The sequence below is a fragment of the Rana temporaria genome, chromosome 3 (genome assembly GCF_905171775.1).
Source record: "Rana temporaria chromosome 3, aRanTem1.1, whole genome shotgun sequence".
Taxonomy (NCBI): domain Eukaryota; kingdom Metazoa; phylum Chordata; class Amphibia; order Anura; family Ranidae; genus Rana; species Rana temporaria.
This window is the reverse complement of record NC_053491.1, coordinates 71,544,311-71,556,873: the sequence shown is the minus strand read 5'-3', so window position 1 is coordinate 71,556,873 and position 12,563 is coordinate 71,544,311. Positions and strand designations below refer to the sequence as shown.

The 12,563-nt window shown below is 42.4% G+C and overlaps 1 protein-coding gene across 1 annotated transcript in view; it reads left to right on the top strand.

The window, feature by feature from the left end:
• The window catches only part of NEDD4 (NEDD4 E3 ubiquitin protein ligase), a 199,855-nt gene that overhangs the window by 25,332 nt on the left and 161,960 nt on the right, over positions 1-12,563 (top strand). The window contains exon 2 of the mRNA XM_040342736.1: positions 1,306-1,379. Within this exon, the coding sequence (XP_040198670.1) occupies positions 1,306-1,379 (74 nt within the window). The remainder of the gene's footprint in view (positions 1-1,305; positions 1,380-12,563) is intronic.

The window sequence follows — 12,563 nt, the reverse complement described above, 5'->3', positions numbered from 1 at the left end:
CACTACTTTACATTGTAGCAAAGTGTACATTTTTCAGTGTTGTCACATGAAAAGAGATAATAAAATATTTACAAAAATGTGGGGGTGTACTCACTTTTGTGAGATACTGTATGTATTCCTATATTATATTTGAGTTACTCCTATTAATATGAATGAATGCATGATGTTGCTAAACTTAAGTTGTGAAGATCCCCACACATTTACTTCCTTGAATTTTGTGACGCCTATATAGCCTGTGAAAAAGCACTGCTGTCTCATAGAATTCACAGTGCCTGTTGCTGAGAGGAGGAGTTTCAGGAGGCGGAGTCAGTTCAGGGATCATTGCTTGCATGCAGCAAGGTACCATGGGACACATGGTTTCTTTAGAAATTGAAAATTAACATGAAAGTGAGATGTTCTGGTATGGTGGGTCGGCAATCCGTTGATCTCGATCTGGGCTTTCCAACTAGATATCCTGGAGCATGGGCAGGTTTGAGGTCGCGGGCCACATCAGAGGGCTCCACAGGCCATGAGTTGAGCACCCTCGCTCTAAACTATATCCACCTGAAATGCTTAGAAAGCTCTGGGTTTTGGGGTCTCTGGCTCAAATTGGTAACTGAAGTTACAAAATACAAATTTAGTAAGACAACCCACGTAGCTTTAGTTTGCCCTAGATGAACATCTAGGTCACCGAGGATCTAGATGAGATTTGGTCACTAGAGGAGTCCTTTATACTAAAATCCGTGCATGGGTTTCTCGGATGAAGGTTTATATCTGATTTCCCCCTGACACCTGTGCTGCAGTGTGCGGGTGCAAATACAGTCTCTATAGAGATGAATGGAACAGCGTAAGCCATAGAAAATGTTTGGTATAAAAGTAGCCCTCTATCAGGATCTCAGACTCGCCAAATTCAAAATTAGTGATCAAGTGAATGGCATCTCAAATGTGCGTTCTGCAATTTGTCATTCATACCTGGGCAATTTTAAATCACGGGCAGAATTGTAGCAAATCTGCCCGTTATTCAAAATGCCCAGGTGTAAATGCTGCCTGCTATCCTATTAACCACCAGATACTGAGCAATAGAGCAGGTCCAGAATAGGGAACAGAGCTCAGCATGATACCCCTTTGAAATGTTGTAGAAAAGAGGAATAGAAGAGGTGCGTCGATGGCTTGAAGCATTGTTCTTTTTAGCTATTTCCGTAGAAAGCAGTCATAGCCAAGTCTCTGCAAAAGTCTGTGGGCTGTCAATTAACATTAATCATGGTGAGTCTTATAGATACTTACATTTTGTAGCAACACTCATTTTTATGTATCTGCTTCTTCTAGGAAGACTCGCGTGTTCTTCGTGTGAAAGTCATTGCAGGGATTGGATTGGCAAAGAAAGACCTTTTGGGAGCAAGGTAAATTAATCTTTTCTGTAAAAATATTCAGTTTTTGTGTCTTGAGTTTCATTTTATTTTGTTCTGATTCCTCACAGTTAGGATAGAGGTGGGAGTAACAAAAGAACAGAACATAGTGTTATGATATGAAGCTATAGTTAAAAGCAGGGGTTGACAAATTTGCTTGGAATCTAGGAGCCAGCTAAAAAAGTTAGGAGCCAGAAAACGCACCCCGTCCCGACGAGTTTGCGCGCAGAAGCGAACACATACGTGAGCAGCGCCCGCATATGTAAACGGTGTTCAAACGCAATTTTGAAGCATGACATGTTGGGTATGAATTTACTCTGCGTAACATTATCTTTCATAATATTAAAAAAAATGGGGATAACTTTACCGTTGTCTTATTTTTTAATTAAAAAAAGTGTAATTTTTTCCCAAAAAAGTGCGCTTGTAAGACCGATGCGCAAATACGGCGTGACAAAGTATTGCAACGATCGCCATTTTATTCTCTAGGGTGTTAGGATAAAAAATATATATAATGTTTGGGGGTTCTAATTAGAGGGAAGAAGATGGCAGTGAAAATAGTGAAAAATTACATTAGAATTGCTGTTTAACTTGTAATGCTTAACTTGTAATACCAACGGCCACCACCAGATGCCGCCAGCTCACATCTGGTGGTAATAACTTGTAATACCAACGGCTCACCACCAGATGGCACCAGCTCACACAAAAAAAAAAAAAAACATTAAAAGCCAGCAGCTACACATACTGCAGCTGCTGGCTCTTAATAAATGGACACTTGCCTTTCCTACTATATATAAAAGTAAAGGGAGGTAAATCTGAAATACAATACAAAGAAATATAGAGAAAAACACATATTAAAAGAGGGAAATATCACACTCACACTCACACAGCACAAGAAAATACACTAATATATCCCCCTAGAATCACTTGCCCTCCAGCTTCCCCCTCTCTCTAAACCCCCTTCCTCCTCCCTTTCTTTTTTCCTTTTTTTTTTTGTATTATTATACCCTTTACCCCCTCTCTTTCGCTGAGGAGGAATCGAAGAGATCACCACCTATTATAGGAATGTATTACGGATTTGTCTTTGTCAGTAAGTTTTAGTAAAATGTTATATGTAAAGCAAAAACATTTAATAGAGAGAGATTCCAGAAAAAAAATTGGACACTTACCTGTCCTGGAGTCCAGCGATGTCAGCACTCGCAGTTGATGTTTCCATCAGCTGTCTGGTGCCGCCAATGCGGGTAAGGGTACACGGCAGTGTAGCCTTTCGGCTTCACGCTGGGATCCCTACTGAGCATGCACAAGGGCCACTCCTCTCTCCTCCTGGCCCGGTGGCTGGGGGAGGGAGGAGGAGAAGCTCTGCGCTGATGTCACGGAATTCAAAGACAGGTATCCTGTCCCCCCTCCCCCTGAAAGGATCCAATTGTGACACCGGGGGGGGGAATCCGATGAGCGGAAGTTCCACTTTTGGGAAGAACTCTGCAACAGGTTAGTAGCCCTTTAGTGTCTAGGGGTACCCGTGTAAGTGCTCAAATCCATTTATTTTCCCTGTTTAGCCCCCCTAGATCCAAGCTGCACATGTAGGTTCCACTAATGTCCTAGTCAAGATTACCCCTGACCTTCCTGGGTTTTATGTCTCACCCATGGAATTGAACTGCAAATTGACAGAAATTCAGTGGGAAGTGACATGGATTAGTGCCAGAATAATTAAAGTGGTACTAATGGCAATTTAATTTTTGTTTTTAAATAATAAACCTATTCTATTCACTTGCTCTGTAAACCATGGAGCGTGTCCACCTTCTCTTCTGGGGTCCTGGCTCCTCCTCTTCTCTGTGTGCCCCCATAGCAACCCACTTTTTTTTTAAATTCTTTCACACTTGTATTATTTCCTGGGACACGTGACCCCATAGGCAGTGATTGTTTATGTCTAGAAATTTTATAGGGTATTAAAAAAACATTGAGGTTTTGAAATGTGGTCAGAGTATTTGGGGGGAAAAAGGGTACTTTTTAACCATTTTATTGTATGCATTTCCTGTAATCCGTTTAAATTTCTCGCAACAAGTGCTTTAGATAATCTTGTTATTATTAGTACATCAGTCAGTATAACCAGAGTGGTCTGGCTTAGACTTGAAGCAAAATATTTCAGTTTCTGTCGGAAAATTCTGTCATTTATCCTGGAACAAATTCCAGTGATCTAAAACTATTGAGAGCATAGTTACATAGTTACATAGTTACATTAGTTAGTCAGGTTGAAAAAAGACACAAGTCCATCCAGTTCAACCACAAAAAAATAAACAAACAAAATAAAAAACACAGTACAATCCCATACACCAAACTCCATACCCACAGTTGATCCAGAGGAAGGCAAAAAAACCCAGCAGAGCATGATCCAATTTTCTACAGCAGGGGAAAAAATTCCTCCCTGATCCCCCGAGAGGCAATCGGATTTACCCTGGATCAACTTTACCTACAAATCTTAGTACTCAGTTATATTCTGTACATTTAGGAAATAATCCAGGCGTTTCTTAAAGCAATCTACTGAGCTGACCAGAACCACCTCTGGAGGGAGTCTGTTCCACATTTTCACAGCTCTTACTGTGAAAAAACTTTTCCGTATTTGGAGGTGAAATCTCTTTTCCTCTAGACGTACAGAGTGCCCCCTTGTCCTCAGTGTTGACTGTAAAGTGAATAACTCAACACCAAGTACACTGTATGGACCTCTTTTATATATTTGTACATGTTGATCATATCCCCCCTAATTCTCCTCTTCTCAAGAGTGAATAGATTTAGTTATTCTAATCTTTCCTCTTAGCTGAGCTCCTCCATGCCTCTTATCAGTTTGGTTGCCCTTCTCTGCACTTTCTCCAGTTCCCTGATATCCTTTTTGAGAACTGGTGCCCAAAACTCAACTGCATATTCCAGATGAGGTCTTACTAATGATTTGTACAGGGGAACATGTATATCTCTGTCTCTGGAGTCCATACCCCTCTTAATACAAGAATTGACTTTGCTCGCTTTGGAAACCACAGCTTGGCATTGCATGCCATTTTTGAGCTTATGATCAACTAAAACCCCCAGATCCTTCTTCACTACAGATCCCCCCCAGTTGTACTCCCCCTAGTATGTATGATGCATGCATATTCTTAGTCCCTAAGTGCATAACTTTACATTTATCTACATTAAACCTCATCTGACACTTAGTCGCCCAATTAGACAGAGCATTGAGGTTGGCTTGTAAATTGGAGACATCCTGCAAGGACGTTATTCCACTGCATAGCTTGGTGTCATCTGCAAAGACAGAAATGTTACTTTTAATCTCAGACCCAATATAATTTATAAATATATTAAAAAGTTAGGGTCCCAGCACTGAACCTTGGGGTACACCACTGATAACCTTAGACCATTCAGAGTAAGAATCATAAACCACGACTCTCAGAATTCTGTCTTTCAGACAGTTTTCTATCCATTTACAAACTGATATATCCAATCCTGTAGACCTTCCCTTACCTTAAACCTTAGCATTATGTAATCTGCTTGGCACAGATTGTGTAGATTGGCTGGAAAGGTTACAAATCATTTGACAGATAAAGCTGTTGACATACTGTACATGTATGTATATGTTCACCTGTGGTCCTGTTTTAAAATGCCCTTTTGATTTTATGGCTAGAAATTTGAACTACAGACACAGGTAAACACACATTAGAAATACATACAGTTGTATGCAAAAGTTTAGGAACCCCTGACAATTTCCATGATTGTCATTTATAAATATTTGGGTGTTAGATCAAAATGAAATTGCTGATCCAATCAAATAACGGAAGTAATATTTTAGTAGTGAAATGAGGTTTATTGGATTAATAGAAAATGGTGCATAAATTTGGGCACCCCAACAGAAAAATCACATCAATATTTAGTAGAGCCTCCTTTAGCAGAAATAACAGCCTCTAGATGCTTCCTATAACCTGTAATGAGTGTCTGGATTCTGGATGAATGTATTTTGGACCATTCCTCCTTACAAAACATCTCCAGTTCAGTAAGGTTTGATGGTAGCCGAACATGGACAGCCCCGCTTCAAATCACCCCACAGATGTTCAATGATATTCAGGTCTGGGGACTGGGATGGCCATTCCAGAACATTGTACCTTTTTGTAGATTTTAAGCCATGTTTTGGGTCGTTGTCTTGTTAAAATATCCAGCCCCGGCGTAACTTCAGCTTTGTGACTGATTCCTCAACATTATTCTCAAGAATCTGCTGATATTGAGTGGAATCCATGCGACCCTCAACTTTAACCAGATTCATAGTACCGGCACTGGCCACACAGCATGATGGAACCTCCACCAAATTTTACTGTGGGTAGCAAGTGTTTTTCTTGGAATGCTATGTTCTTTTGCCGCCATGCATACAGCATGATGGAACCTCTACCAAATTTTACTGTGGGTAGCAAGTGTTTTTCTTGGAATGCTATGTTCTTTTGCCGCCATGCATACAGCATGATGGAACCTCCACCAAATTTTACTGTGGGTAGCAAGTGTTTTTCTTGGAATGCTATGTTCTTTTGCCACCATGCATAACACCCCTTGTTATGACCAAATAACTTAATCTTTGTTTCATCAGTTCACAGCACCTTATTCCAAAAAGCTGGCTTGTCCAAATGTGCGTTTGCATACCTCAAGCGACTCCGTTTGTGGCGTGTGTGCAGAAAAGGCTTTTTTCGCATCACTCTCCCATACAGCTTCTCCTTGTGCAAAGTGCGCTGAATAGTTGAAGGATGCACAGTGACACCATCTGCAGAAAACTGATGTTGTAGGTCTTTGGAGGTAGTCCGTGGGCTGCTTTTGACCATTCTCACCATCCTTCGCCTTTGCCTCTCCAATATTTTATGTGGCCTGCCACTTCTGGCCTCAACATGAACTGTGTCTGTGGTCTTCCATTTCCTCACTATGTTCCTCACAGTGGACACTGACCCCTTATATCACTGCAATAACTTTTTGTAGCCTTCCCCTAAACCATATTGTAGAACAATCTTTGTTTTCAGTTCATTTGAGAGTTGTTTTGAGGCCCCCATGTTGCCACTCATCAGAGGAGAGTCAAAGAACAACAACTTGCAATTGGCCACCTTAAATACCTTTTCTCATGATTGGATGCACCTTTCTATAAAGTTCAAGGTTAATGAGCTCACCAAACCAATTGTATGTTCCAATTAATCAGTGCCAAGTAGTTACAGGTATTCAAATCAACAAAATGACAAGGGTGCCCACATTTTTGCACCTGTCTAATTTTGTTTTGATCCATATTGCACATTTTCTGTTAATCCAATAAACCTCATTTCACTACTGAAATATTACTGTGTCCTTCAGTTATTTGATAGATTAAAATGAAATTGCTGATCCAAACACCCAAATATTTATAAATGACAATCATGGAAATTATCAGGGGTTCCTAAACTTTTCCATACAACTGTACATGTGAAGTGATTTATCAGCCAAAAGAATTGCAACTCTGTTCAGCCAGGAACACAAACATGGCAGCTACATTTAAAGTGGGAGTAAACGCCAATCCATTACTTTAACCAATGCATTGGGTACACCTGTTAAAATGCTTGTTAACACTGATTGCTAATTCGCCAATCACAGCATTTGGTCATTTAGCTGTGGTGAAGACGACTTGCATGGTTGTTGGTGCCAGACGGGCTGTTTTGAGTATTTTAAAAAACTATAGGAAAGGTGTGATTAGTGCTACACACTGTGGTGAAACTAATAACAACCACAACAGCCTATCAAGCTAGCAACAACTAGTAAATAGGCAATAACTCGTAATAAAGTGTCTCATAACATATAAACAAATGAAAAGCTAGTGGAACAAAATATAGATTGTGAAACAATACATGAATATATCCAAAACTGTGAAAAAACAGGTGAACCAATGGATGGAATGGGGGTGTGCAAAGTCCTAAATAAGGAGAAGATGTCCTTTAATCTAGGTATCCGATACTGGTCATCAATGGATGATTTTCAAAAGATGGCTGTAAATGGATCACAATACAGATGAAGGGGTATCCCAGAACTCTCACCTTGATGTAGTGAAACATGGGCATGTAGCATGAGTGTGAGCGTATCCAGGGATGAGCACCAAGATGTTTCCCAATGATGTCCCCTCTACTAATCTCTTGCCGCTAGGCTGACTCTGATCCCAAAATGTGTGGCAGATCTAAATAAATGCTCAATGAGAGCATAAGGGAGAGAGAAAGAGAAAAAACGGATGCTCCAATGGTGAAGTACTGCTAAAAATGCGGGGTAATTTATTGAAAAGTGTAGGTAGACGTTGCGTCAAGTACTCACATACCCTACGACTCGGTCCCCTGATGAAGTCCGAAAAAGAGAAAATATCTAGTGAGCGGCAGTTGTGTGAAGGAAAATGTTCTATTGATCAGAGGTCAAAGGAGAATGGCCATATCGGTTCAAGATGATAGAAAGGCAAGAGTAACATAGCCACTCGTTAAAACCAAGGTATGCTGAATGCCATCTCTGAACGCACAATACATTAAAGTTGTAGCATATGAGCTACAGCAGCAAAAGACCACACCGGGTGACGCTCCTGTCAGATAAGAACAGGAAACTGAGGCTACAATTCGCACAGGCTCACCAAAATTGGACAATAGAAGGATGGAATAAGGTTGCCTGGTCTGATGAGTCTCGATTTCAGCTGCGACATTCAGATGGTAGGGTCAGAATTTGACATAAACAACATGAAAGCATGGATCCATCCTGCCTTGTATCAATGGTTCAGGCTGGTGGTGTAACGGTGTTGGGGGAAAATTTCTTGGCCCACATTGGGCCCCTTAGTACCAATTGAGCATCATTTTAACTACTTGCCGACCGCCCACCGTCGTTATACGTCCTCACTTTAGAGATGAATATCTCGGTAACGGCAGCAGCTGCTGCCACAATCGAGATATTCATCTCTTCTGTGGGCGGTCGTGTTAACGATAATGGCGGTCTCCGCGGCGGATTCGCCGCGAGATCGCCGTTATCGGTGGCGGGAGAGGGGCCCCCCCTCCCGCCGCTCTCCCGCGCCCTCCGCCGCTTACCGTAGCCGTCGGTAGCGGCGGAGGAGATCGCGACCATCCGGCAGCTGAGCGGGGACGAGACTGAAGGAAAAATCTCCTTCGCCCGTCCCCATAGCTCTGCTGGGCGGAAGTGACGTCAAAACGTCAGTCCCGCCCAGCTTCTTAAAGAAACATTTTTTTTTTTTTTTGCATTTAAGCCCAAATATGAGATCTGAGGTCTTTTTGACCCCAGATCTCATATTTAAGTATTTAAGAGGACCTGTCATGCTTTTTTCTATTACAAGGGATGTTTACATTCCTTGTAATAGGAATAAAAGTGATAATTTTTTTTTTTTCAGTGTTAAAAATTCTAAAATAAATAAAAATAAATGCGAAAAGCAAAAAAACTTTTTTTTAAAGCGCCCCGTCCCGACGAGCTCGCGCATAGAAGCGAACGTATACGCCGACATATGAAAACGGTATTCAAACCACACAAGTGAGGTATCGCCGCGATCGTTAGAGCGAGAGCAATAATTCTAGCCTTAGGCCTACTCTGTAACTGAAAAAATGCAACCTGTAGAATTTTTTAAACGTCGCCTATCAAGATTTTTAAGGGTAAAAGTTTGACGCCATGCCACGAGCGGGCGCAATTTTTAAGCGTGACATGTTGGGTATCATTTTACTCGGCGTAACATTATCTTTCACAATATATAAAAAAATTGGGCCAAATTTATTGTTGTCTTATTTTTTTATTTAAAAAAGTGATTTTTTTCCAAAAAAAGTGCGCTTGTAAGACCGCTGCGCAAATACGGTGTGACAAAAAGTATTGCAATGACTGCCATTTTATTCTCTAGGGTGTTAGAAAAAAAAATATAATGTTTGGGGGTTTTAAGTAATTTTCTAGCAAAAAAAAATGGTTTTGTCTGGTAAACACCGACTCTGAAAAACAGGCCCGGGGCTAAAGTGGTTAAATGCCACAACCTACCCGAGTATTGTTAATGACCATGTTCATCCCTTTATGACAACAGTTTACCCGTTTTCTGATGGCTCCTTCCAGAAGGATAATGCGCCATGTCACAAAGCTGAAATCATCTCACCACTGGTTTCTTTAACATGACAATGAGATCACTGTACTCCAATGACCTCCATTGGCATCATGTGCAGCCAACAAATCTGCAACAACTGTGTGATGCTATCATGTCAATATTGACCAAAATCACTGAGGGATGTTTCCAACTCCTGCGCTAACCATGTTCAACAAATGAAATGGTGAATTGTATCTCCACTGTGCAGCAATAAAAGCAAAATTAAACAGCAAAGCAAACATTTAGTATATTGTAGCTTACCAATTCTTAGATGTGATGGTTATAAGGACTGGCCAAAAAGTGCCACATCCCAATATATAGTATTGAGAGAAAAAAATAAAAAAAAATCTTGGATGGGATTTTTGAGGCACAACCCAAAATATTTGTTAAAGCATAATTTTATTTCATCACAATGGTTAAAATACTCCAAAACTATCCTCATGTAATATTGAAATTGTAATCCGTTCCTTCAATATATATATATATATTCCAGGAGGATTCATTTTCCTTCTATATTGGAGTCCGGTATTTATGTATAGATGCTGCTCAATATGTTTTCTGGTATGTATCCTCTTCATCAATAGCTGTGCATCCCAATATAGACTACAACATCTAAACAAAGCAAACAATTATAATTCAGCAGGAACAGGCTGAGATTAGAACCGTGTATGGGTAAGCTGGCTGTACCCATGTTGATTGATCGATCAACTTGGGTACAACCAGCCTGCTGGATTTTACATGTGATTATTGCTAGTACAGTTAATAGGCATGTGATGCATTTGCCTATATGTCTCAGTTTAATGCTCCCTGCTAGCCATGTCTGTAGAGGTAGAAAGGAATTTCATGTGTGATTTATTCCTCTAACAGGTTATTGAAGTGCTAATGTCCCCTCACTATTCTAAACGTTAATTGATCTATTGTGTTGTGTGAAGAAGATCTGTGTTTACCCTTAAAAGATGTGTATTGTATCATCAGGCTAAATGATTAGAGAAGTGGTATGTTAATTATTCTGATTGCTTCAGTGTGGTAATTAACTCCACTGATGTCTTTATCTAAAGAAATGTGTCTGCATGGTCGGCTCCGACTTGTCTCCTATAATCTGTATGGGAAACCCCACTGTGTGAGGGGGGGCGTTCCGAACAGGTTGTAACCACATATAAGCTGAGTTTTTGTGTCATTAAAGTCTCTTGTTCCAGCATTAAGCCTTGGCATGTGTGGCTTATTATGGCGATTCCAGGAGGGGATGTTCTTGTATGGGGAGAAGGGAATGCTTGACGGGGATATCATTTTAATACCGTCACAAATGGTTGGAAGCAGCGGGATTTTCCCTTCTATTCCCCTTTACACCCGGATTCTAAGCAGACACTGGAAGAACTACTGGAAGTTCGTGGAAGGATTGCTAGCAACAAAACCAAGCGGGTCATCATAGCAGAATTAATGGAGCTAGACCAGGAGGACGGGATTGCAGCAACGCCAGCAGTACAAGAGATGGAGAGACCAGTGATTCAGGAGGAGTCACCAACCAACAAGCTAATGAGAGAGAAGCTAGCATGGTTCGGTCCGAACCCAACGCCGGATGTGGTGCTGAAAGTGATGGACCTGTTAGTAAACGCAGAACTACAGAAGGATAAATAAATAAGAGATGCAGAACTACAGTTAAAACTGGCAGCAGTCCAACAAGCAGCCGCATATTCTCCAAACAGTGAGTACAGCACAGCAGACACAAGGAAGATTCCGTTTAGCGCTTTTAAAGCTTTTGATGAAAAGGACTGTGAGATTGATAACTACCTGGCAGATTTTGAGAGACAATGTAACCTGCACCGAATAGCTAGAAGAGAGTGGGTTGCAATATTGTCAGGCAAACTGTCAGGCAAAGCTTCTGATGCTTTCCGGACCGTGCCAGATCAGGAAATCCATAGCTACGCCCGGGTTAAAGAAGCGCTCCTGGCTCGTTATGCAGTAACCCCAGAGTCCCACCGACAGAAGTTCAGGGACTCACGCAAAACCACGAAAGACTCTTACGCGGAATGGCCATGCCAGTTGTCCCTGTCGGCCTCTAACTGGGTTAACAGCAGCCAGGCCACCACCGCAGAGGACATTTTGCAACTAATGCTCCTGGAGCAATTTTACAATCACATCCAGACGGATGTCAAAGATTGGGTGAGAGATCGCAGGCCCATGACTCTACCAGAGGCCGCGAAGTTGGCGGATGAATATGCGGATACTCGCAAGACAAACCAGGTCACACCACAGGTACAACCTCCACGACCAACGGTGCCCTCACACCCACCAGCCGCTAGATACCAACCTCCTAACAGACCGGTGACATCTAGCCCTCGCTATCCACGCCAGGAGGACAACGAACAACGCTGCTTCCGGTGCAAACAGCTGGGTCACTTCAAGCAGAATTGCCCCATGAACGACAACACCAGGTCAAATTGGTCTCAACCTGGGTACCGCCCACCAGCAGCAGCCCATTGTGTAGACTCGGCTTGGGATCTCCAGGAGCTGGGTCCGGAAGAACCATTGGACACCATTTACGAAGTCCTCACGGTACAATCTGGTATTACGGACAACAGGGAACACCATTGTCAGCTGGTCATGGGCGACAGCCATGAGCCGGAGGGTCCCTGGAGGGAGCTGGGCAGAAAGAGGCACCGCCGGCCACCCTCCAAGAAGAAGAGGTCCTGGAAGCCGTATAACAAGCTGACCTGGGAGGAGAAGAAGCGACTGGAGGAGAGAGAGTCGCAGCGGGCGTCCCAGATGCGGGCCAAGATGTTCGCCAAGGGCCCACCGGTGGCCCCTTACACCACCACCCAGTTCCTGATGATGAAGGACCACGTGGAGAGCCTGCAGGACATGAGCAAGCAGAAGCTGATCCGTGAGTACATAGAGCTGGAGGAGTGCATAAGCCGCATGGAGGAGGAGAACAACCACCTGAGGTCACAGCAGGCTGACCCCCCCAGGCTCCATGAACTGGAGATGGAGCTGGAGAAGCTCAAAGAGGAGAACCGGCGGCTGTGGAGGGAGCAGGGGGTGGCTGACCCTAT